This window comes from Crocodylus porosus, unplaced genomic scaffold (assembly GCF_001723895.1).
Source record: "Crocodylus porosus isolate Cpor-Errol unplaced genomic scaffold, CroPor_comp1, whole genome shotgun sequence".
NCBI lineage: Eukaryota > Metazoa > Chordata > Crocodylia > Crocodylidae > Crocodylus > Crocodylus porosus.
In genome coordinates, this window is record NW_017728947.1 from 62487449 (window position 1) to 62514414 (window position 26966).

The 26966-nt window shown below is 39.5% G+C and overlaps 1 protein-coding gene across 1 annotated transcript in view; it reads left to right on the top strand.

Annotated features, from left to right (window-relative positions):
• The window catches only part of DPH6 (diphthamine biosynthesis 6), a 405039-nt gene that overhangs the window by 132615 nt on the left and 245458 nt on the right, over positions 1 to 26966 (top strand). Inside the window, exons 6-8 of the mRNA XM_019552002.1 lie at positions 316 to 377; positions 15534 to 15628; positions 24751 to 24838. Of these exons, the coding sequence (XP_019407547.1) occupies positions 316 to 377; positions 15534 to 15628; positions 24751 to 24838 (245 nt within the window). The remainder of the gene's footprint in view (positions 1 to 315; positions 378 to 15533; positions 15629 to 24750; positions 24839 to 26966) is intronic.

Below are 26966 nucleotides of genomic sequence, written 5' to 3' on the forward strand. Positions count from 1 at the left end.
GAGTATATTCTTTACTGTGAACCTGTGTTGTCTGTTTTCCTTTGATTAAATTACTCAGCAGGAAAGCATACAGTAAAACAATGCATTTTCCAGTTGACACATAGCTCAAAGGTAATGAACCTTATTTTTCACAAGCATGGAAACCAGTTTCCCAAAAGGAATAAAAAATTAATTCCTGCTAAATGGGTTTACTTTAGGATCAAAATGATTTTAAATATAGAGGAACTAAGTTCTTTGTAGTATGTTACAAAAAAAGTTTACTCTGATGTCTAAACAGTACTTTATTCTCTAAAACATATTAACATATCTTGACAGGTTTAGATCCAGATAAACATCTAGGAAAAACACTGGATCAAATGGAGCCTTATCTTTTAGAGGTAAGTATTGTTTAAAGTATACTCAATATATGCAGGACTTCAAAAGGGAAGTTACTGGGGTAGAAAGTCACTTAATAAAATAATCTTAATTCAAGAAATTTTTAGTTATTTCCAGAAACAAGATGGCAAGCCAAAGTTTATTGTTTAACAGAAAACCTGGGTATCTGATATTCACTTAATATGTGAGTGGAACTCTTGTTAAAACTAGTTCATAAATGATTTTTTATTATATGTTTTGAAAAATAGCGTAGAAAAAGAATATACATAAACGGACATTAACTTTCTGGTAACACAAAGATAAAGGTACTGATTATGAAAGGGAATATCAGAATGGAATAAGTATCAGGATTTTTGGTAAAGGAGACATTTTGGTGTTCGAGGTAACAAATGTATATTGGGAATGAAACATGAAAAAAGTTCTTTATTTCTGAAACAGATGTGATCTTTGGATAGTAGCAGATACTCATTTTAAGTTGATATATGAAGCTGGAGAAGTAGAAAAACTCAAGAAGGAATGCATGGTTGTTTCCTTTTTCATAGGTTCAAAGGTCACTAGCTGTCTTAGGGAACAGGTTAAAGGACACATTGTAGTTAGAATATAGATGATTATCTGTATTATAATTTTTATTAGTAGATATCCTCTACTCTAAAAATCCAGACATAAGCCCTTGTTACCCTGACTTTCATTTAGGGCAAGCTTTTTTCTCAGCATGCTTTCCATAGCTTGTTTTGGAACTCTGTCTGAAAATGCAAGATTAAGGAGGGAGTCTTGTCTCTGAACCTACTCTGCAACTTCATGGGTGCTATGTATGCTAGTCTGTTAGGTAGATAACAAAGCCCCAGTTCTCTCTCAGATAGGGAGAAGTATCCCGATGCTTTGTTCCTGTTCCCTGTAGACAGCCATCCCATCGTTCCTTGTTCAGTTTACTTCTACCCATTTTGTTTAAGGCTCATGATTGTATCCTTAAGAACCTACATAATTTTTAGTGCAAAGGGATGGGCTATGTAACTTAGACAGTTATTCAGCTCAGTACTTAATTTCCCCAAAAGCACATCACTTTTGTATCATGTCTACTACTCTCAGGGATGAAAGATTATATTTCCAATATTTGATTGTATGTGACATCATCTGGAGTTGTGTGGCTGCAAAATGAAAGACTGATGGTGCACAGTATACAAAAATGTTAGCCCCAGGTTTAATTTTGACCTTAAACAGATGTTCTACATGTAGCTACAGTGTTTGCCAAAAGCATTTTTGGTATTATTTAACTACCTGCTGATTTTAACATAAAAAGGCAACTTTACTCTTAGAAGCTTAAAATATTACACCAGTGTTATTAAAGAAACAGTACTGTGCTTAAAACAGGATAAAATTAAATAACTGATAGAGAAAATGGAAGTTGAAGGTTTTAAAGTTCATTTAATACCAGCTATAAAATAGATATGCAATATAAAGTGAGACAAACGGATTGTAAATTGTTTCTATTATGTTCTTTGCATTTGGTATCAGAATAAAATTCTAAATGGAAGGTAAACTAACGATCAGTCATTGAACTTGAGAATCTTTGTAAGCTTTAAAAGACGACATGTTTGAGAGAAGTGGACTTTGTTTTTTTCTGGCAAATCTCTGTTGCCTTTCCAGTGTGGCTTTGCCTTTTATCTGACAAAAACCAAACAGCCAGGTTTTACGTAATGTGTGTTTTTTAAATGGTGTCATCATTTCATCGTTCTTGTTAATTCATATATTTTTCCTGCTACTATTCTTTTCTGTAGTCCTGCTTCTGGGTTTCTACCATATGCTATGATTGCACATGCACAAAAATATTCATTAGGTAGATTAGGAACTCTAATTGGCACTGTGTAATTAAATTTAAGGATTTTTACTGGAAACTGAAATATTTTAAAAGGGTGACGTGTTGGTGTATGTTCATTGTATATAACAATTTTCTTCTGTAGATCTGAGATTTCTGTGTAAAGATAGATAAATCTTGTTATCTTTGTTTCATGGATGGAGGAAACTGAGGTATGGAGGGATGGGATGATTACGCAAATAGGCAGTTAAAGCAGAACTTAGATATACTGCCTTCCAGTGTAGTGCTGCATGCCAAATGATAAGGACTTCTTCTGAAATAGTGAAAGGGTGATGAGGAGCTGGCCAAATATAAGCAAGAAGGCATCTCTGATGCACTGATTCTGAAGGATAAAGCATATATAAAAACAGTTATTTGAGTAGTTACATAACTTAACTTCATTCATATTCTAATTTTCTACTTTTTATGATGGTACAAAATATCACTTACCTTACTAGATAATGATGATACTTTTTGCTCATGATTTTTTGCAAGCTACATTTAGATGGGTATTTTAATTTATTTAAATTAACACAAAACATACTTTGAAAATGGTTATTAGTTCAATGAAACTGTCGTAATGTAGTGTATAAGAAAACATAAGTTTATCAGTCTTGTTTTCCAATACAAAACAACTGAAATATTAAATAAAGTAAGTATTATTGGTAGATAGTGAATTGAACTGATTTTTCTCTGGTTCCCCTGTCCTTTAAGAATTTCGAACTAGTTAATCTCATCCTGATATCTTATTTTTTTCTTTCTGATATTAAAGGAAGCATGTAAGCTTTTCTGCTTTTACTGATATCAGTTAGTGTCTTGTGTTCGAATGAACTAAACTGAACTGGTTGAATCGACTGAAAGGAAAAGGATATTCTCTCCACACCTATGGAAGGAACTGGTGTTGTCAAAGACTTCCAAAAAGCCTCTGAAGTGCTTCAGTAAAGCACATCAGTAAACTGTATTTCAGTTGTTTAGTTGGTGATGATTTTTGTTTCATTGGTAGTTTGATTTTTGTTAAAACTTAGGCAGCAAATGTTTGTTAATTGAATTATTTAGTTTAATTTAATATATATGAATAGAGTAAGTTTAGGCCTCCAGGTTTAAAGTCATTGCTCACACCACCACACACAACATCCCTCAGTTGGTCTGGGACTCTGCCATACATGGCTCCCAGGTCCTGGACCAGCTGCAGTAGGTGCTGTGTGTGTGTGTCCCAGAATGGCTACAATGGGCATTGCTTGCACTGCACATCCTGGGCCCTGCCCATGAGGCCAGGTAGGCATGTGTGGGTCAACTCAGACCCAAGACTATCACTGGAAGCCAGATGATGGGGCTCTATGGGTCAAACTTGGCATTCAGACCAGATCTTTGACACCCGTAAATGGATTTGTAGAAAGCAGGCCTTACGATGAAGTAGGCTGTTGCCTGTGAAAGCCTCTCTGAAACAATTAGTCTTTAAGGTGCTATCCTGCCCTGCCTTCTGCTGGACCAGCACTGCTCTTAACCTTTCTTTATGTTTTTATGCATGTAATACTTCTGTCAGGTGGATTGTAAGGTATGCTTATTTTACTGGTGAGGGATCTGAGACATTGTGTCCACATACCTGTACTTTTCAGCGTCAGTTAGGTTGTCCCAACCACAGACTGGATCAATGTAGCTGAGTACATAGACTTAATGTATGTGGGCTGACGTCCCCATTTTTCTTTTCTAGTCATATTCTTAAAATTCAGATTCATCCCACAAAATACCCGATAGCACAAGTTTCCCAGGAAAAAACCAAGACATAACAGCTTTATAGTGCTGCCACTTTTCAGGAGCCATACTTTACATCTGTCTCTGTGATGTTCTGTAACCAGGTTGAATTGTTACATAAAAATATATATATATTATTTTTTCTGCACTCCTTCATATTGGAAGTACCACTATGTAGCTATTACCTTACTTTACAAATTAAAGTACTTCTTTTAAAACAGACGTATCAGCATTTTCAGCACTTTTTACTGAACTTTTGACTGTGAAATGAGCTTCCTGAGAAAACAAAGCGTGAACCATTTTTTGAGGCCTTTTTTCGTTGAGAAACTTTCCTGTTGTAACCAGACTGATGGGAGGAGAGTGAAAGAAAAAAAGAGACATTGGATTCTAGAGAGAAACTGTGGTTTTCTATCCCTTGGAGAACTTCTGTTCAAGGGAAGAGCAAGAAAACAAGACACTATGGAATTCATCAGACACTTCTGTGTGTTTTTCTAATTTACAAGAAAGAACCTTGCCTTATGACAGTCATGTTTCAGAAATCTATAGGCAAGCAGACTGCTTACATACAGAAAGGTTTAGTTTTCAGGATTAGATCTCAGTATGTGATAATTCTGTTTGAAGTTGTAAGTGAAAAACCCACAAAAAATCCTATAATATTTTTGGAAAGATGACAAACTTGTTATATAAACAAGTATGTAAACTCAAATGTGTATGTATGTATACATATGCATATGTGACACGATGTGCCTATGTGTTTTATATATAGATATGCATATAATGTCACATGGAAAACAAATTCAGTCCTAAATATGTGATGTAATAAATTTAATGTATTATACACCTTTGACACATGGACTACAATCTGCTGACTAATCAATTTCTCCCAGGACTGCTACTTCATTTTCTTAATTCTGAGTGGTTTCAGACAGCTTAGATTGTTACTTTTTCAGAAACTGCAGCAAGGCTTGTTAGCCTGGACCTCTAGTAGATGTTGCTGAACCAATGAAGTAACGATAATCTTCATCATGAAGTTAGTTTGCTGCTTCTGCACCACTGCTGTCATCCACATCATGTTCTTATTTTTTTTTTCATATAATTCTTGCACTGAAGTGGTTTTAAAACCTCTACATCTCTTATTTCTTAATAGATCTTAGGTTTTGGTTTTGTTGGCAAAAAAGTAATTTCAAAACAATTATATACGTAGAACTGGTTAGAAAATTTTCAACAAAATAGTTTTTTGTCTGTTTCTTTTTTCTCCCTTTCCTTGTAGGCTCTATGCCTATTCCTAATGTGATTCCTGCAGCTGGGGTTCATACATGGTTATTTTGGAGCCCTTCCTTCTCTATGAGGGTTTTCAACTTGCTTGAGATATTACCAGCTCTGGATTTTGTACCTTTGACATTCAAGTCCTAATATTTTTGTTCAGTTGATTCCGTCAACTAACAGTTCCACAAATGTCACTAACCAGGCCAATGCCATTACTGAATATATGAGAGGTTTCTACACAGGATTGTTATGTATAGATTACATTTATTAATGATTCATTTAAAATATTTTGATGACTAGTATAGCATTAATTCACAATGTTAAATTACAGTTATGTTGGAGATCAAGACTTAAAATAGCCATTTTTTTTCTACTATAAAAAATAATCAGTCTTGAGCTATTGAGAGTGCAGCCTGCTGAAGCTACTTACGTTGCAAATGTTAAAATTGGGTATGGCATAATTATTTCCTTTCTTTTAGAAGACTCATTAGCTGTAGCTTTGTTGAACTAGTTTCAATGCGGACTGGTTGAATGAAGATAGATTCACTGATTAGATGTTTAGAATTAGAGTTTTGTAGCAAATAGAGTTAAATGAATGTAACTGTTTCCATTACTGTTAAAATAAAGAAGTGGGCAGTGGATTCCCAATGGGTCAGTTCATAAAAAATGCTTTGTGTCTAAATTCCAGGTATTCTGATTGCTTTAATTTGGGTGTTTAAATCCTACCTTGTGTGTGAAATAGGAATTGATTATCCCTTTATATTAAATCTGAGGTGATTTCTTATGCCATAGTAGCTGAAAAATGGACATTACCTAAAGGGAAATGGACTACTAAGTGGAATGAACGTTGAATTAATTTTACATTTTTTTCTGACCTTATATCCAAAAGATTAGGGTTATGAATGGAATGATGTTCTTCTGTGGCTCATATTTTAACATGGGTCATTTTTAGGAAAACAGTAAAATAATTATATTATTTTATTAAGACAAGGAAAGTTCTTGAATTATTTTTTTCTAAATACCTAGGTGTTGATTAATTATGTTAAATAGAGATGATTACATTTGTTCTTTTGGGCAGCTGGTTTCCATTTCAAGAGAGGCATTCCTTGCTGTGCTAAAGACTCAATTGGCAACCCACCAGAAATCCATGGCATATACCTAATCTATATTAGAATTTAAAAAAAAAATCAAATGCATTAAGGTATAATATTTGCTTGAAGTTTTTCCTCCATTATAGAAATAGTTGTTTGAACAATTGCATCTGAAGTTGATTATTTCTTCTTGGCCTTTTGGTGAAGATCAAGTTATAGAAGGTTGAACACTTGATACATTCTCTGTCTAGAAATTAAAATCTTTCCGTTGCAGCAGGGTGGACTCAATAATTGAATTGGCCTTTTCCATCTTTGACTACAAAAATTGTGTGATAAGCTCTGTTTTACCCTGTGATTTCATGGTGAGGGTAGAATGATGCTGAGATTTCTGAGTTTTCCTACTTCACTTCATGTACCTTAATGAAGGTACTGTTGTATATTTGTTTAAATTTCATTTTGAATGTTCTATTCATATTGAATAGGAGAGTTCTTCATATGGTGTTGTGGTGTTTGTTTTAGGCTTAGAATTGGGCTGCATATCAGGAGTTCCACAATTTTGGAAGTTGGAAATACACAGTAAATTGCAAGGCTGCTTTCTGACCTATTATAGCTCTAAGGTAGATCCTACTATTATAAAAAGTAGTCTTGTCTTGCTGAGCTATCACATTTATCACGTATGTCAGATCCAGCTTGCAAAACAAGATAATCATCGTTTACTGTTCTGTGAAAAATGTTAATATTTTAAAAGTGATTTAAAGACAAGTTTGTGTCACACCGGCAGCTCAGAAAATATTGCTTGTTTCTTTGACTTCTAAAGTGAACATTTGGAGCTTGATATTATGAAATGCTACATAAACTCAGTTCCTGTTGATGCCAGTGAGAACTGAAAGTGCTCAGCACCTTTCAAGATCAGAACCACACTTGATCCAAAATCTAGTGACATTGAAACCTGGGGACAGCAAGGACAGCAATAAAACATCACATCTTGTAAGTGTTTGATGTCGGTATCCAGGAAGAACTGTTGCCACCAATGCTTAAACATAGAGTCAACAAAGTTAGAAATAACTAATATAATAAACAGTCCTTCCTTGTTCTTATGCTGAAATTTTTAGCTACAAAACCACTGGGGGGGAGGACAAGGGGCAGAAGAAACAGGCAAATTTCTTTGTTCCTTCGGAATATTTTGTAACATTTTTCTGTAGACACAGAAACCTGTGTCTCAATTTCATTTTTTTCTGGTGGCTTTGTTTAGTTTTCATTTCAGCAGAAGCTTTTGGCAGGAAGAAGAATAAAAGGTTTTGACAAACTGTTTTGTAAGTTGTCCATTCTTATTGTATCAACATTAATTATTCTTGAGAGATTTGTCCTATAAAAAGCTTGCTGCATTTCTGACAGATGAAACTATCTTATATGTCAGGAGTATAATTTTTGGAAATGAAAGCTTGATTAAGTGAGCATTGGGGTATTTTTTTTAGACAACGAATGATTCTCATTAAAAGGGAAACGCTTTGATAAAATGGGTTTAAAAAGATAACTCTATCTGTACTTAAGAAAAAAAACACAATTTCAATTTTCTATCATACAATAAGTAAACAGTTATGCAGTTATGTAGAGTTTTATGACAGCTGTCATCTTTGTCTCAACTATTAGAATTCTTTTTTCAGAAATAAAGGTGGAAAAGTCTGAAATCAAAAATGACCATTTAGTATTTTCCTGTGTGTGTGTGTGTGTGTGTGTGTGTGTAATATATACACACAAAACACTGAAAACCTAATGCATGCATTGAATCTCAGCAATACTTTTACAGTTTTTGTAGGGTACCAGAAATACATATTACATTAAATCATTTGCTAGCAAAGCAGAAATAAAACACCTAATACAAAAATAACCCAATAATAGGCTTTTGTACAATATAAACACTTTCACTGAAAATATAACAGAGAGACCAAAAGATTTAAAACATAAAGTTGCATTTCAGCCACAAAAAAAATTGGCTAAAAATGATTAAATATTTGTAAATGTTCCATGATTTTTAACCTGATAATAAGGTGCTCTAAAGTCTATAAGGAAATAACTCGGGAATCTTGGCACTTCGCAGGATTAGATCCTAAAGTAGTGGTGATTCAATACCCTCTTCATATCAAAAAGAGAGAAGATTGATTGAGGCTCATCCTTAATTCAGAATCAGTTTGAATACAAAAAAAATTGGCTAATTGCTTCAAAGATTTTTAAATTCTTTAGGGACAATTAAGTTATCCTGCTGTATCTAACAGGCCGATACTTTCATCCACTTATCCTTCTGTAGAGCACTACAGGGGAAGCTCTTGGGAGGGTGCAGTGGTGGAGTTGTACTCTCTTTTGATTCCTGGTCCACACAAAGTTTAATGCCATCTGTCTCACAGTGGCAGCAGCGTTTCTAACCAGACATCAGTGAGGGAGTCCCTTGACTTTGTGGTTCATTATAGTCTACCTGATTCTTTCTACACTCTTAATCTCACAGGTTTTAATGGCACTCTTTCTTTTTTAATGGTCTTCAATGGTTCTACCATTCAAGCTATCCTTACTTATGCAATTCTGCTGTCTATAGCTACTCCTAGTGACATAGCTCACATTTCATAGCCATGCAGATTGTTTTTTACCTCTAGCTAGAAACATTATCAGGTGTGGAAATGTTAACTCGGGTGAAAATTAGCTAAGGTGTGGAAATAACTTTCAGTGAAGTATTGGAGGCACTGACAAGATACTCAGGAAGGCTAGATTTTGTTTTATGCATCTGAACATTTACATGTAACTGTAATAACTACAGGACCAATAAACAACATCTTCTGATTATTTTTCGTCTAGTGTCTGTGTTTTTATAGATAATATATGATACAGCAAATTAGTGCATATTCCAATAAAGTTATGTATTTTAGTTCAATCTTAAATTCAATAATACAGCTGTAGGCCCATAGCTTATTAGTGAAGCTTCTAACTTCTTTGTAACTGTAGAAAATGTGCTGTATTATATGTGGTGATGCACCGCAACAACTGCACCCCTCTTTCAAATTGTTAGATTGGCCCATGGAACCCTATCACTTTGGTCTGACTTAATTATGTCCCAGTGGGGCATTAGCCTTGATTTGAAGAAATCAAAAGATGAAGAATCTGCCACTTTATCTTTACAGTTTGTTCTAATGTTTATATTACTGTTTTTTCTTCATGAAAATGTGCATGCTCTGTAATCAAGTCTCCTCTTAATCTTTTGGGTAAGCTAAACCAACTGAGCTCTTGCATCTGTCACTGAAGAGGTTTTCTCCAGCCTTTGAAACATTTTTATTTTCTTTCTGCACCATCTTCAGTTTTTAAACTTCCCTTTTAAAATGTGGATGCCAGAATTATATGCAGCATTTCAGCATTGGTCTCACAAATGCATTTGTAAATGGTAAAATTGCCTCCTTCCCTCACTCTTTATACATACGAAGATTGCACTAGCTCTTTTTGCCATAGTATCAAAGGGTAGGTTCTTATTCAGTTGATTGTCCATTATAATCCCGAACTCGTTTAAACAGTCAGTGTTTTTTCAAGATACAGCATTCTGTAGCTAGCATTCTTCATTTCTGAACATACACATGACATTGCATTGACAGCAGTAGAACATATTTGTTTGAATGGTCAGATCAGCAGCAATAATCTAAAAATACTGAACACTTAAAAATTGCCAAGCAGCTTTCCATTTACCAGAATTGGTGCACATTTCACTTTGGCTTTGACCCTGCAAAGTCTTCAAGAAGTCAGTAGACATTCTACATATGGAGAGAGTGCAGTATGAATCTCTTAACGTTGTGCCCAGGCCAGGTCTTAACAGTACTTGTTAGGCTGCAGCCTTTTTTCTGTGTATCCTCAAGCTGATGGGCTGTACACTTCTTGCTCTTCAGTTTCTCTTAATTAAAATACCCATTCACTTATGTTCATAGCCTAAAACCTTCCTTTCAGGCCTCGCTTTCAGGCCTTTCTTTTCTGTTGTGATTACCACCATTTTACTGCTTTTTCTCTCTTTTCAAAATTAATAAAAAGAAAAAGATTGGTGCTTATTTTATTAGTTTATTTGGGATTGTGCTTTGACCCTTTCAGTCCCTCCTCATTTTATTAGTTACTGCACAAGGCTGTACTGCTACTTTTGGGGCTTCCCTTCCTTTGTGGCCCCTCCTGAATTCTCTCCCCGTTCTTTAGGTGGAGCAAATAAAGGGTTTATGTACGTATTCCTCTTGTTACAGTGCCTTACTGCTTACTGGGATTTAAGCTATGCCAATCTTGTGATAGTATCATGTCTACATCTTTTGGGCACACAAGATGTTTACATAGTGTTATCTTTTGGGCACACCTAGAGGAGAACAAGGTGATCAAGAAATTGTCTGAGGCACTGCAAACCATATATGGCACACATGCACCCATTATCAGCACTGCTAATTTGTAGCACCACAGGTTTTTTTACACTGGGAGATCCTGGTTTAAAAAAAAATGCCACTAAAAAAAGCATGTGCCACCAGAAATAGAGCCTGGCCAGCCAGAGGCACACTCTGGCTGCCAGCCAGGCTCTGAGCAGCCAGTTCGGCACTACTGCTGCCCTGGGAGGCCCCCAGGTAAGGCTGCTGGATCCAGCACAGGTGCTGGCCCCAGCCTCTCCTATCCCATTAAGGTCAATTTGTAATGTGCTGGATCGCACATGCAGGGGTATGCCCAGGGACAAATAGCAGCTACACAAATATTTGTGACTGCTATTTGTCCTGTGGAAGACATGTGCCCTTGCATGTGTATGCTCGTTGGGATGTTCCCACAAAGAGTGAGTCACGCCTGACCAATCTGATTTTCTTTTATGATAAAGTGATAGGTTCTGTGGATGGAGGAAGAACAATAGATGTGGCATACCTTGACTTTAGGAAGGCTTTTGACATTCTCTCCCATGACTTTGTCATTAGTAAGTAAAAGAAATGCAGATTAGTCAAAAGTACTGTAAGTTGGATGTATAACTGGTTGGATCATCATACTTAGGGAGTAGTCCCCATAGCCCAGTGGCTAGTTAGGAGGATATAGAAAGTGGGGTTCATCAGGTGTCTCCTGAGTTCAGTATGGTTCTACATCTTTTTGATTAATGATTGGGATGATGGGATTAAGTGCATATTTAGCAAATTTGTGGATGATGCCAAGTTGGGTAGAATTATGCATTCTCTGGAGGCTAGGGCTAGGATCCAGAAGGACTTGGATAGACTGGAGAAATGGCTGCAATCAATGATATGAGCTTCAACAAGGACAAGTGTAAAGTCCTGTACTTGGGATGGAATAACTGCATGCGCAAACAGATTAGGGAATAAGTGGCTCAGCTGCAGTGTTGCAGAGAAGGATGTGGAGGCCACAGTGGACCTTAAACTGAATATGAACCAATTTTGTGCTCTTGTTGCAAAAAATGCCAACAGCATCCTAGGTTGTATTGTTTGTCACTTGCAAATCAAAGTAAGTCATTCTTCTGCTATATTCAGCACTGGTGAGGCCTCACCTGGAGTACTGTGTCTGGTTTTAGGGCCCACATATCAAGAAGGACTTGAAGAGTTTGGAAAGAGTTCCGCACAGGGCAATAAAAATGATCAAGGGCCTAGGAGAGTAGACTTATGAAGAAAGACTAAAAGAACTAGGCTTATTTAGCCTGGGAAAGAGAAGACTGAGGGAGGATATGATAACAGTTTTCAAATTCATGAAGGGTAATTATAGAGAGAATGGAGATGGTCTTTTCTCTATAGCTGTGGGGGACAGGACTAGGAGCAATGGCCTCAAGTTGCAGCAGGGGAAACTTAGCCTGGAGACTAGGAGGAGCTCTTTGACTATGAGAGTGGTCAGACATTGGAACAGAGAAATTGTGGAATCTTTATTCATGGGAGTTTTTAAGAGCATGTGGGATGGTTTAGCCAGGTTTGATCCTGTCTTGTGCAGGGGACTGGACTAGATGACTTCATGATATCCATAACATCCTTATTTTCCTATGATCCTAAGATTCCTCTATTACTTTAGAGTACTTTTGTGTGTTCCTGGAAAGTGATCTTTATATAGATCTCTTACACCTTGGGCCGGAAATAAGTGCAAAAGTAGGCCCCAGAGGGATTCCGTAGGCAAGTCCATGGGATCTCTTTCCAGTCAAGGGATGAAACACCTATCTGGGTACCAGTATTGGCTTATTATGGAGACCCATGTCTTTCATTATGGAGAAATTTGCCTGAATCCTGGTGGAAGGTCCCCTATTCAGATCTTCTCACTGAAACCTGTCCTGCAGTCCTCTTACCTGTCTAAATCTGAGACTTTACAGCCCCATAAAGATAACATTGAAACTTGCAGAGACTCTGGTATTATCTCTAGCTCTGTTTGTAGCCCTTTGGAAAGTAACAAAAATGTCAGGGAATTAAGTAATCCAAATCTCCTGTGGAGCAGCATTGTGGTTCTGACTTCCATTCTAGTTTTGAAATGCCTGGTCTGAATGGGGATGTGAAAGGACTTTCTGCACGCAATTCCATTTCCTGGCACTGCCAAAATCTTTGCAGTCTGCCATGTCTGTCTTAATATGGAGCACTACATTTTCTGTTCACCAGTTAAATGGTCCCACCTCTAATTTGACAAATGCACATAAAATCTTTGCTGTGAAGCTTTCAGTATTTTGTGACAATTCTTTCAGCATTCTAGGGTGGAGATTACCCAGCCTTCCTGATCTGAGCTCATTAAATTCTTAGAGTATTGTTTTAGTAACTTCCATTTCTATATGCTTAGGCTTAGCCATCCCATATTCTATATCACTGTCCTACTGAAAACTCTGGCAAAATATTATTTTAGTTTTTGGGGCCATAGCCAGGTTATGTTATCCAGATGTGTGAAGTCTGAGATTTTTCTTCAGCCTCTAGAGCGGGTAGGGCTAGGGTCAGGTGAGGCTTGACACAGAATCCAGAGCTATTCAGAGGGGTGAGCAATGTTGTCAGTGGCAGTGCGGCAAGTAAAGGCTGTGCTGACACGGTTCTTCCTGACTTGCCACCCATCCCGCTACTTCTGTTACTGGTCCCACCAGATCCTCCATCCTGTGAGCTGTGGTCCAGATCTGGCCTGGGAGATGGTCAGTTTAATATTCCTGCTTCAGGTAAATATTAGTGCTGTGTGAAATTTCAGCAGCTGTTTTGTTTTGGAGGTGTTTTGGGCTGTTTTGGTGCCCAAAACACCGAATCCGAATCAAAACGGAAGGCTCAGGAACATGTCTGAAAGCAAACGAGGCACCCAAAATGTTTTGGAAATGTTTTGGAAAATTTCAGAGTTTCAGAGCTGTGTTTGCAGGGAAGCAGCTGTATGCTGCTGCCCTGCCATGCAATTCTGCTCTGCAGGGAGCAGAGATATGTGCCGGGGGTCTCCTTGCTGCGGCTGCCTCCCTGTGCTGCCCCAGCGACATAGGGCAGCACGGGGTGGGCAGTGGTGACGGTGACCCAGGCACAGATCCCTGCTCCCTGCGGAGTCAGGTTGCATGGCAGGGCAGTGCTGGTCCGTGCCACATAACTTGGCTCCACAGGGAGCAGAGATCCAGGGCTGCACAGGATGGGCAGCGGTGGGGAGGAGACCCCAGCATGGATTTCTGCTCGTCCCTGTCATGTGACCTGGCTCTGAGGGAGCAGAGTTCTGAACTAGGGTCTCCTCACTGCCACTGCCCGCTCCGTGCAGCCCATGTTGCCAGAGCAGTGAGGGGTGGGCAGCGAGGAGACCCACAGCGCTGATCTCTGCTCCCTGTGGAGCTTAGTCACGCAGCAGGGACCATCAGGCTTGATCTCCACTCTGTACTGCTTCCCTGCCCAGTGACCTGGCATGACAGGGATCAGAGATCTGTGCAGGGGTCCCCTCACCTGCACAGAGGGTAGCGGCCCTCTTCCCCTGCTTTCCCCCCAGATGAGCCACCCATGTCCCCATCCTACTCCTCTCTGGGGCCTGCAGCCCCCAGCCTCAAGCCCTGCCCAGCTGGGTAGGGCTCTGTGAAGCTTCCCTTGCAGCCTTTTCGAAACAGATTCAGAGGAGATTCAGCAGGGCCAAATGTCCGAAACATATTCAGCTGAAACAAAACAGGACTGATCCGAAACACCAAAACGAATCACTGTCCTCCAATATGGCCAAATCCGAAACTGAATTAAAACACAGCCATTTCAAACAGCCCTAGCAAATATCTAATGAAGAAGCCACCTCCATATTTCATAGGTGCAGGAGAGCAAATCCAGGGGCATGATGGACTGGGGGTTCTTTCTCTGACCCCATTTAGCTGGGACCTTCTTCTATCTGCAGCTAGTGCTTGACATTTCAGAGCGGGACAGAGCCTTGTGATTTGGGCAGTACAGGTTTAGTGATTCTTCTTGCAGCAGCAGTGTGGCTGAAAACCTGGAAGACAATTCTGTCTGGTTATGGTGCATAACAGAAGTATTAAGACAGAAATAGGATTAACACATTGTACAAGTGTTAATCGAGAAACAGTCTGAATCCAGCCCCAGGTTTGCTAATTGTTAAATTGGTCAAATTAAAATTTAGAACTTTAGAATGAAAAATGGACAATTATCCTTTGGCAGCTGCCATGTTTACATTGTTATGTGATGTATCAGAGTTTCTCAGCAGGCAAAATCTTTTATAAATTCATTAGTTGATTTACAAATTGCATTCAATGCAAGGGTGTAAGCAGAAAAAAACCCAGATAAATGTTTCTTCCTTTCAGAATGACATCCTGATTCCGTTAAGGTCAACGGCATTTTGCTGTTGACTTAATTGGATCCATGATTAGCTCATAACTAAATATGGGAATGCATATAAAAATTATTATAGTTTTCTAGCCACTTTCCTAAGATAATCTTATTTCAGCAGCATTTCCTGTCTGCTGTGATGCAGTGGCTATCATTTTGTATCTGGATGGTAATGATGGTCTAGTTAGAAAACAATATGATGGTAAGTTGGAGATTGTTTAAAAATAGTATGAATCAACTTGTGTAAAACACTGTTCAGAGAAACCTGTAAACACAGGCAGGATTGTCCAGGATATGCTCCACTTTTTAGTTTTAGTGAGAAACGTAGTTTCTATAAGTGTTGGATGTACATGTACTTTCAACAAAATACATCTGAATGCACCTATGCTTATTCTAAATGCCTCTATTTCCCTCTCTTTTCAGCTTTCTAAGAAGTGTGGAGTCCACATTTGTGGAGAAGGTGGAGAATATGAAACATTCACTCTGGACTGCCCTCTATTTAAGAAGAAAATCGTTGTGTAAGAAACTATTTCTTCTCTTTCCTTAAATTTAAATGATGGGAACACATTAACATTTGGCTTGAGGCAACTTTTGTTGGCAGAAGTAGAACATGTCCTCTAAGTTCACAAACACTCACTTTGTTTAACACTGGCAAAGTCCTCTGAAAACTTAAATCAATATCTGACAAGATGAGGCCTTCATAGGAGGCTGTAAACTTTTTAGACATTTGCACTTTCGTTTACTTGCTGATTATGGCCTGCAGTAAAACTGGTACCTACACACTGACACTTTTATCCTTTCATGAAGTGCGAATTGCCTGTAATATTTATCTTTCATTACAGCTACATTTGATAAACTGCCACATCAGTAGCCTGTGTGTTCCATTAACTCTGTCCTTTTTTTTAACTATAGAAACTTAGAATGACAATGCTAAACATTTTCCTTCAATTACTAAGGGGATGTTCTTGAATGTAAACTTTGCTTGAATCCATCTAATCTACACTGAGTAACATTTCTTTGCCATAAATTGTTAAAATCTGTGTAGAAGGATATGGGAAATTCCTTCATTTTGATGCAAGTTTCTTGGCACAGTGTTAAATAGCTTTGCAGGAGTGTTTCCAAGTGAAACGTTTTGACTGCTGTTCCTGTTTTTAGTCAAGTAAGCAGACCTTAGTAAAGGTGTATGAGTTTCCTTCCCATATCTTTTCATTGGTCTTCTTGAGGAAGGTCAAATTATAGATTAATTGGATGTTCTTGGGGTTTTGTTGCTACAGTCTCATTATTTTATATCAGAATTATCTGTCTGTTTTAAGGAGGAAAAGGGCTTAGAGCTGGCCAACCGTGTTCTGCAGTTTCTTCAAGGAAATTGGAGTTTAAAGGAGCAGCAGCTGTGAAATAGGGATAAATGTTAAGGAGTTACCTCCTGACTAGAATAAGATCCAACCATTAATTGAGTCTGGGGAGAGAAGAGAGGTTCTGCAAAGTGGATCTGGATTCTAAATACGGGTAGGTGGTGGAGCCCTCATAAGGCTGGGTTGTGATATATTATGGGTTTTATTGTAATATTTTTGTTGTGTGCCTCAGTTTATCCATAAAGCTAGTAAATGCGGAGACTGTGAAGGAAGAGATATGCCTATTTGTGGGAGGCGATGCGATGGATTTCTAGCATCAACTGAGTCCTGAATAGTTTTGTTGATACATCAACAAAGGTGATATGGCCAGCACCCTTGAGACTGGAGGGAAGTTGAATGAAGTGAGCATAACATTGGAGAAATGAGTGTGGGCAAGAAGGTTTCATCTGCTCTTTGGGACAGTCTGAGGAGCAAGTCTGGGATTAAGAGGCCAGCAAAGAAGCTTGGGGGCTCAACAGTTGGAAAAGACCAGAAAGAACACAGTAGAGCAAATTTGAGGAGGCCCTGGGCTATGTGGGCTGGACTGGGGACAGGAACTGATTAATCCTTTGAAGGACAGGGCAGAGAACCTCTGAATAGGTGGTCTTTGCCTCAGTAAAGGTACTGAAGCAGAGCTTGGGACATCAGGGCATTTGTCTCTTGCTACAGAAAAGAGGATATAGACCAATGACTTGAAGATGCAGCAAAATAGGTTTGGATATGGTATCAGGAAAAGCTTATTCACTGTTAGAGCACTAAGGCGGTAGTATAGGCTGTTGTAGAATTTCCATCACTGGAGGTGTTCAAGAAGAGGTTGAGCTATGGTCAGGGATGATCTAGGTGTAGCTATGTCTATATTCTGCTATGGGTATTTCCCATGCTTCTGGCCTTTGCTGGTTGTTGCATGGGCCAAGAAGGAATGTTTCCCTTCCTGCTGTTACATTTTAATCAGAGACATTGGCCAAAGCTGGGTATTTTGACTAGACTGTGCCAATGCTGGTTAGAGGGTCTTGCCTGTCTGCTGAGGGTCAGACTGATTGCCATTTTGGGGGGTCAGGAAGGACTTTTACCTTGTCATATTGGTATGGACTTTGAGGGTTTTTGCCTTCTTCTGTAGCAGGGGCCATAGCCCTCTTCCTGGGATCTCGTGAATGTATTTTAAGAACCTTGCAGCAGCAGGATGCTGGCCACTAGTCCTCTGATTTACCTCTGACTGATTAGTGTTATGTCTTGTGTCTGGGTTGACTGTATAGTTTTGCTGGAAGTTTAGACATTGGATTTGTATAGGATGGGCTGGATAAGGATAATCCTGCCTTAGGCAGAGGGTTGGACTAGATGACCTGTAAGGTGGATAGAACTATATGGTAGAAAGCTGGCTGGATTGTTGGGCTCAGAGGGTAGTAATCAATGGCTCGATGTCTAGTTGGGAGCTGGTATCAAGTGAAATGCCCCTGGACATTCTTGGGGCCAGTTTTGTTCAATGTTTTCATCAACATCCTGGAAGATGGCATAGAGTGCACCCTCAGCAAGTTTGCAGATAACACCAAGCTGAGGGGAGTAGTAGATATGCTGGAGGGTAGGGCTAGGATTCAGAGTAACTTAGACAAATTGGAGGATTGGACTAACAAAAATCTCCTGAGGTTCAACAATGACAAGTGTCAGGTCCTGCATTTAGGACAGAACAATCTCATGCAGCCATACAGGCTGGGGGCTGACTGGCTGGGCAGCAACTCTGCAGAAAAGGACCTGAGGGTTACAGTGAACAATATGCTGAATATGAGCAGCAGTGTGCCCTTGTTGCCAAGAAGGCTAATGGCCTACTGAGCTGCACTGGTAAGTGCATTGTCAGTAGATCAAGGGAAGTGATTATTTTCCTTTATTCAGTACTGGTGACGCCACATCTGGAGTACTGTTTTCAGTTTTGGGCCCCCCACTACAGAAAGGATGTGGACAAATTGGAGAGAGTCAAGCAGAGGGCAACAAAAATGATGGGGGTACTGGGGGACATGACTTATGAAGAGAGGCTGAGAAAAGATTTTGTCTAGAAAAGATAAGACCGGGGGGGGGGGGAGGAGGCGTTTAATAGCAGCATTCAACTACCTGATGGGTGGTTAAAAAATGATAGAGCTAAACTGTTCTCAGTGGTGGCAGATGACAGAACAAGGAGCAATGGTTTCAAGATGCAGCAAGGGAAGTTTAGGTTAGATATTAGAAAGAACTTTCTCACTAGGAGGGTAGTAAAACGCTGGAACAGGTTACCCAGAGAGGCTGTGGACTCTCCATCTTTGGAGGTTTTTAAAACCTGACTAGACAAACAGTTGTCTGGGATGATCTAGTTGGGGGTGGTCCTGCTTTGAGCCAGGGGTTGGACTAGATGATTTCCGTAAGCCCCTTCCAACCCTAATTTTCTATGATTCTGTGACCTCTAGAGATCCCTTCCAGCCCTACTTCTCTATGATTCTATTATAATGACTTCTGAAATGTTGTCTTGGTAGCCGCCAATGGTTCAATGAGCTTTTCTCACAATTAGGAATAGGTAGAGCGAAGGTGTTCTGGCTGGGCCCTTTCCCTTTTATCCACACTCCATACTTGACGGGATAGAGAAAGGAGGATTGTAGAGATGGGGCTATCTCTCTTGGGGCACTCATTTATATCAGCTAACTAGTAAGGACTTTTTTACCTGCTTTTTCATACTGGCCTCTTGCAAAGCAGACTGTAAGTTAGAATTGTATGTAGTGCTCACCTCTGCAAAAGTAACCCGCATCTAACATGAATAAAATGATTTGGACCTTCTCAAGATTCTTACTGCAGTGTTGGCCACTTGCATCTTTAGTTGAGGAGAAATGTGTGGAAGAAAATGTGAAGATCAGTAGTTTACATGCCATGAGATTTATATAATTTCTTTCAGGCAAGCTTGATTAGAATGAAACACAGCATTTTGATTTTGCAGATATGTGGTCATATAAAGCAAACTTTGGATACTGCATAGTAAACTTTTTGAGCTGTAGTTAAAGTGTGTGATGTTTCTTTGACATTGAAGAAAAGTTACCAATGTAAACATCTTTTTTATGTTTAGTATGGGGTCTTGATTTTGATAGATACTGAGAGATTCTAGGTAGACTATTCAATTTACTATGCTGGTGCAGTTTCTCCGGGATTAGATTGCCATAGTTGTGATATATTTCACCTCAGTATGATTTTTGAAGTTTAAATTCAGTTTTATGAGTACCTCCAAGAACTTCCAAGGTCACTAAAATCCCAGGTACTAAACTGTTCCAATTCTTCTCCCTAAAGGAGATCCCAGTAGAAAACATTGAAGATGAGTCTTTCTTACAAAGTACAAAAGGGAAAATCTAACTTGCCTATTATAGTAAATAGACTCCTGAGTAGTATTTTCCCTGGTTGATGCTTTTATCATATGTGTAACTTCTGACAAAATGCATTTCCTCAAATTTATCCTCTGAATACATAGGAGATATGGTAGATTTCTGGATGAGAGAAAATTGCCAGTACTGACACTTGCTTTATTGTGGAGTGATGGCAGTCTCTCTATTGTTACGGCTCTGTAACTAGTTTGTCTTTATAAGACCAGATTTAATTCTTACCCTTCCCCCTCAGGCTTTATCAGAAATTATGTTTTATGGTCTAATTTTCTTATGTATGCTGTCTTTTCAGAAGAAAATGTATGGAAAATATTTTTTTAGGGGGGAGATGCCAGGTTTATTAGGTAAAAGATTTGAATATATGCAAGTTTAAGGATATACAAGGTGCAGGAGAGAAGGGGTGATATGGTACTAGAAACATGGGACAAAAAGTTAGATCAGATTTTATCTGGCTGTGCCACAGGTCTGTTGTAATTCAGTTGTCATGTTATTTATGCCAGATATTGCAGAGGTGCTGTAACTCCCATTGAAGTCAGTGACAGTTGCAGATCTCAGCCTTTTTTGAAAATGAGATTTTAATCTTTTACATCAGTTGAAGCACCCAAGCAACCTGAATTTTGTCCTATACTGACACAGTGTAATAATCTTGTGCAAAATCTATGCAGTGTTTAAAAAATATACACAATCAAGCCAAACGTGATCCTGATTTACAAACAAAAGGCACTGTAGCTCTCCATTGTTGTATTTTTGTCTTAGTTTTTAATTTTAAATTCCAAGCCAGGTTTCATAAAATAAAATGATCCATTTTTAAAAACTGAACTCTCAGGTTTCTCCCAGTGAAGTCTGACAAAGGGCTTTCAAAAGTTTCCAGCTTGCATGCTTTTCTATATGTGTTATTTTTAAGAGTACAGAGGATTTGAATCCCTACCCCTATTAAGTCTTATTGACTGCTGCATCTCAGGGGAAATTTCAAACAAAAGAGAGTTACATCTTTGTACTTGATATGCCCCTATCACTATAATTTCAGAACATATGACATCCATAGCACCTAAGGAGGGCTGTGGTTGTTGAAGTCTCCAAAATTTTGACAGTAAAGAGTTTGCTAATTCTTTTTCAGAAAAACTGAAAGGCCATGTCCATACGAGCGTGGACATTTGTTCCTTGGGGATGAGTAGCAGTGGTGCACCTTGCGCTGCAGCTGCTTGTCCCTGGGGAATGCCTGTGCCATGTGTGCTTTGGCACATGGCAAGTTACCCCAGGAGCGGTAGGGAAGGCTGGGGCCAGTACTGGACTGGCCCCAGCAGCCTTACCTGAGGTCCTGCAGGGGCGGCAGCACAAGTAATCCACCTGGGCAGAGTCTGGCTGGCAGCTGCAGCATGGCTTTGGGCAGCCTGGCTCCTCTTTTCAGTCGCATACACTACCTATGTGTGCACTGTTCCACATTTTTTTCTGCAGGATATCCAGGGGTCAGAAAAGCCTGTGGGGGAAAAAAGTGGAGTGGCGCATTCATGGGCAGCACTCCCTTGCAGCGCAGAGAACACGTGACTGCATGGTATGTGGCGCTACAGACAACTTCGCAGCACCACATACCACATGGGCATGCTTATCTGGACATGCCCAAAGTGTCCCAGATGATGAATCTTGCCTCACGCAAGTCTTTCCATTTACTTCAGTAGGCCCAGATTTCACCCGCTGTATATTTGATCTTGACATTCCAAACCATATTTGAAATACTTCATTAAATATAACAAACAAGAGTAAGCACTTTTTAAATACAGGGCATGTTAACTTGTGGAACTCATTGCCACAGGAGATTGTAGAAGCAGATCATATAACCAGGTTCAAGAAGGCATTATACAAATTAATTGAGGGCTGGTCCATTAATAATTATTAAATGGAAGAGTCAAGAGTGTATCCCCTGATATCCTTAAATCAATTATGGTATATAATGGGGGGGAGTGGTTGGGGAAGCATGGCAGATCACTAGACACATGCCCTGTTCATAGATTCATAGATGTTAGGGTTGGAAGTGACCTCAGTAGGGCATCGAGTCTGACCCCCTGCCCTGGGCAGGAAAGAGTGCTGAGGTCAGAAGACCCCAGCTAGGTGCTTATCTAGTCTCCTCTTGAAGACTCCCAGGGTAGGAGAGAGCACCACCTGCCTTGGAAGCCATTCCAGATTCTTACTGTGAAGAAGTTCTTTCTAATGTCCAACCTAAATCTGCTCTCTGTCAATTTGTGGCCATTGTTCCTAGTTCCAGGGGTGCCCTTGTAAATAGAGCATCTCCTATTCCCTGCTGCCCTCCACTGATGTTCTGCCCATTTTTCCACCCTGTCCAGATCTGCCTGGATCTGTTCCCTACCCTCTGATGTGTTAACTTTACCTTATAATTTGGTATCGTCTGCAGACTAGGACAGGGTACTCTCTACGCCCTCAGCCAAGTCACTGATGAAGACAGTGGCAGCGATAAGATCACCTCTCAGCCTTCTCTTGTGAAAGCTGAAGAGATCTAGGTCCCTTAGTCTCTCCTTGTAGGGCCTTGCCTGCAGGCCTCTGACCGTATGAGTGGCCCTCCTCCAAACCCTCTCAAGGTTGTCCACATTCCTCTTAAAGTGTGGCACCCAAAACCAGATGCAGTACTCCAACTGTGGCCTGACCAATGCTACATAAGAGGAAGTATCACCTCCTTGGACCTGTTTGTCATGCACCTGCTAATGCATGATAAAGTGCAGTTAGCTTTACTGATCACTTTGTCACATTGACGACTTGTGTTCATCTTGGAGTCAACAGTGACTCCAAGATCCCTTTCCACTGCTGTGCTGCTGAGAAGGTCCTCCCCAGACTGTAAGTATTTTGGTGGTTCTTTTTGCCTAGGTGCAGCACTTTGCACTTGTCTTTGCTGGACTGCATCCTATTTTGTTCTGCCCATTTTTCCAACCTGTCCAGATCTGCCTGGATCTGTTCTCTACCCTCTGACGTGTTAACTTTACCTTATAATTTGGTATCGTCTGCAGACTGGGACAGGGTGCTCTCTACGCCCTCATCCAAGTTACTGATGAAGATGATGAATAGTACCGGTCCAAGGACCAAGCCTTGCAGGACTCCACTGCCCACATCTTTCCAGGTCGATATTGACCCATCCACTACCACTCTCTGGATGTGACCTCCAAGCCAATTTGCCACCCACCTGACCATGTAATCATCTACATCACAGCCTGTCACTTTATTTACGATAATGGAATGTGATACCGTATTACAGGCCTTCTTAAAGTCTAGGTAGATGACATCTACCTCGACTCCTGAGTCTAAGCATTTTGTGACCTGTTCACATATTCTTTCTCTAAAGCGTCTGCTCCTGCCATTGTCAAAGTTAAGATACTGAGCTAGATGGACTCACTCTGGCCCAGTAGGCACTGAAATATGAAAACAATAATCGTGTAAAGAATGGAATCCTGGGGCTTCATGTTTATTTTTTCTCAGTGACTCAGTATGAAATTTATTCAGTTTATAAGTAAGTGAAAGTTTTCTAAATACCAACCCTGTAAATCTAACTTAGGTTCTGAAAACTGTGCTGGGTTCTTTCTCAATCTGATAGTAGAAACTTATTTTAGTTCATGAAGTAGGAAATATGGGTCTGCATATACAGTTAAAAAAAATCTTCTATTTTAAAATACTTTTTTTGTAATTTTTTTTGTCCGTTACTATCCTTTAGTGTTTTCCAAAGACATCCATCAGGAGTTGCATAGTTTAGATTCCTTAAAAACAAAGCAGTTATAAATGTCAGCATTGGATTTTCACTTTAAATCTGCATGTTTTTATCTTGGTATTTCAAACCTACAATAAATATATCCAGATAAGAATGGAGCAGTTCCTCATCTTTTGGAAGCTGAGACCATGACTCTGATTTAAACCATCAGAGGGTTTGGTTCAAAGTGCTTGGGGAGGGTGGCGGGACGGTTAGTAATAGAAACATTCATTTGCTGCCTGACCATGGAGAGTGGTTTTCTCTAGCCATTTGTAGAGTCTGTCATTTAATCAAATTAAATTTAGAATTTGACCTCTGGTTATCTTTCAGTGTTACTGGGAGTAGGCTATAAGCTGGAGATTCACCAGTGTAACAGTAGGCTATCTGTACCTATGTTTCCTTGGTGAAGATAGCAAGAACAGTGTAATTACTAGTGAACGATCTGTGTCAGCAGCTTTATTGAGTAAAACCAAATCTAAAAATTTTTATGCATATGATTTTCTCTTATACCTTCTGTGAATTGTTTTGTTTCTCACCTTTTGAAACTGTATTTCCCCTAGCTATCTTAGCTCCATTGCGAAATTATTTTGTTTTGAAACAGTACAGATGGGTGCAATAGATATTGCCTCTTGTGAATTGGAAATGACAGATTATCAAAATGAAGACTAAAAATGAACTCATTTGAATCATGGATCTGAAGTTTACCATCGCCATTGATGCACTTAGCATTAGCAACTTTTGTCTAGTGATCTTAACCATCGGGTGCAAGTTAGTTAAATTATACAATCTGGCTTCTCGGTAAAAAAAAAAATATTATAAAGTCATTTCTGTAGGGTGTGATTCCTACACCATTATTCAGAAGAATGGAATGAGGTTATCCAAAGATTTAAAATGCTGCTGAAGTAAAAACTCAGAGGTATTCTTTACTGATATTAGAACTTTAAGCATGATGTCATTTTTACTGACCAAACAGAACAGGCTTGATTTTTATTTTCATTTTTATTATAACCTACTTACACTGGTCTGCAGTATAAAATAGACTTAAACTAGATGTAAATTATGTTTATGCTAAATTAAAGTTTCTTTCACTGACTAGTGAAATGGGGTGTTTTGTCTTTCAGGGACTCATCTGATGTAATTATACATTCGGCTGATGCATTTGCACCCGTGGCCTATCTTCGTTTTCTAAAATTACACTTAGAGAATAAGGCAAGTACACCTTTCCAAATATCATGTTCTTTTTCATAGATGCAAAACATATCTACACTTTTCTTATGTCATTTTTTCTCATTTTAGAATTAATCTAGATTTTCTGCAATATTCTTTTTTTGTTTTCAGTAAAACCTGAATATAGTTTAGCTAATTTTCCAAAGTTGCCATCAGAAAGACCTGAAACAGGTGCTCACTTGTGCCAAGTGAATTAATGGGGTTAGAATTTTTGTAGCATTTCTCATCTTGAAACTTCCAGGTGCTTAGCAGACAATACTTAGCCAAGTACACCCTAACCACTGAAGTGCAGCCACCTATCCTGTGGAACACAATTGATGCTCTTATATTTGTGCACCCTACAAAGCATTATTAACTCACTGTGAGGTGACTTTTCTTGTTAATATTTTTGATGAAAAGTCATTGTCAAAGAAAACTCTTATTTACCAGTGTGTTTTTATTGTATATACCAGAACCTCATTTCACATGTGGACTCTGGCACAAGGTGGTATTGGTTCTAAGTTTGAGAAGCAAAGAATCTTTTCATTAACCTTCACACCATCTACTTTTATTTTAGTCAACTGCACAGTAAACTGAATTTCTTGCAAAATGAAATATTTTCTCAGTTTAAATTAGACAGTAGCAGTGCTATGATACTGTAGCTGATACACACAGAAAACTTAAGATAATATTATCAATAATTCAAAGGGATTCAGTTTTTCACTATATGATTCCATAGAAAGTACGCATTACAGCAATAAGACTATAAACAGATATTATATTTGTCATGGGACCAATTTATGCTGCAACTTTTCCCAGAGCAGAGATGTGGCAGGATTGCACATGCCACATCTTCCAGTCAGGTTTAGAGTGGCTGAATGCATCACCACTCTTCTGCCAGCAGGTGGCAAGAGAAAGCACACATGCATCCCTTGCTCTGGTCATGTGTTTTTAGGTTCCCCTGATCCTTCCAGTGCCAAACAGAGCCCCCGTTGGTTGTTCAAATTGATGGTGGTAACACATTTCTGGAAGAGAATTTGATGTAATTAACTGGCTTGTGCCCCTCACTACTTACCTGCATCTCCACTGCATTTATGCTGCCGCCAGTGACCATGAACCAGAGCTTTCACCACTGTGAGCTGCTTTGGATTTGTATGTGGTTTTCACCTTGCTGGCCTAGCATTGTGAACTCATGTGTAACATTGAACAGAAAAAGAGATGTAATCAGGCTCTGATGACCACCTTGCCTACTTCCATTCATTCTAGGTACAAGGAAGACGTACTTGTGAGGGAGAGGTTTGTATGTAGTTGCTGCCCAGCAATGGCTACCTCCATGGCTACCTCCAGCTCCCAATACATGGCAGCGGCTGCTGCCCTGAAGATTTTTTGGCCACAGATCAGTACATTGTGGCCAGGCAGATATGGGAGTGGCTTCAAACCATGTAGCAGTTTTTCTAGGTCAGGGAGATGGTCAGTGACTGGTGGGGACAGATTATAATGGCTGCCTGGGACAACAAGCAGTAGCTCACAAATTTCTGTATGTTCAGGGGCTACTTTATAGAGACTGATGCCAAGCTTGCCCTACACATACAGCAGCAGACAATGGCAATACGGTCTCCCTTATCCATAAAGAAGCGTGTTGCTACATGGAGGCTCACAACCCCAAATAGCTTCCAGTCTGTGGAAAGCTATTTTGGGGTTGGCAAGTCAATGGTGCAAGGAGGTGTGTTTGGTGATCCAATGGGAGATGGCCTTGCATATCATAAACCTTGCCTACCCACAAGAGGTCCTAGATGGAGTTCCCAACCTGAGATTCTCTAACGGCCTTGGGGCTGTTGATGGTACACCTTTCTCCCATGTAATGTGGCCATGACTTCATCAACCAGAAGAGCTACTTCTCAATTGTGCTTCAGGCAGTTGTGGACCACTGTGGCTGTTTCCTACACGTAAATATCAGCTGATTGGGCATGGTGCATGCCAGCATATTTAGGTGCTCCGTTCTCCCTGATCTGCTGGAGCAGAGGTAGTTTGCCCCTGGCCTGCCTGACATCAAGCTGGAGGACTGTACTCCCACTACTGATGGGAGACCCTGTCTACCCACTGCACCCCTGACTGATGAAGCCTTTCATTG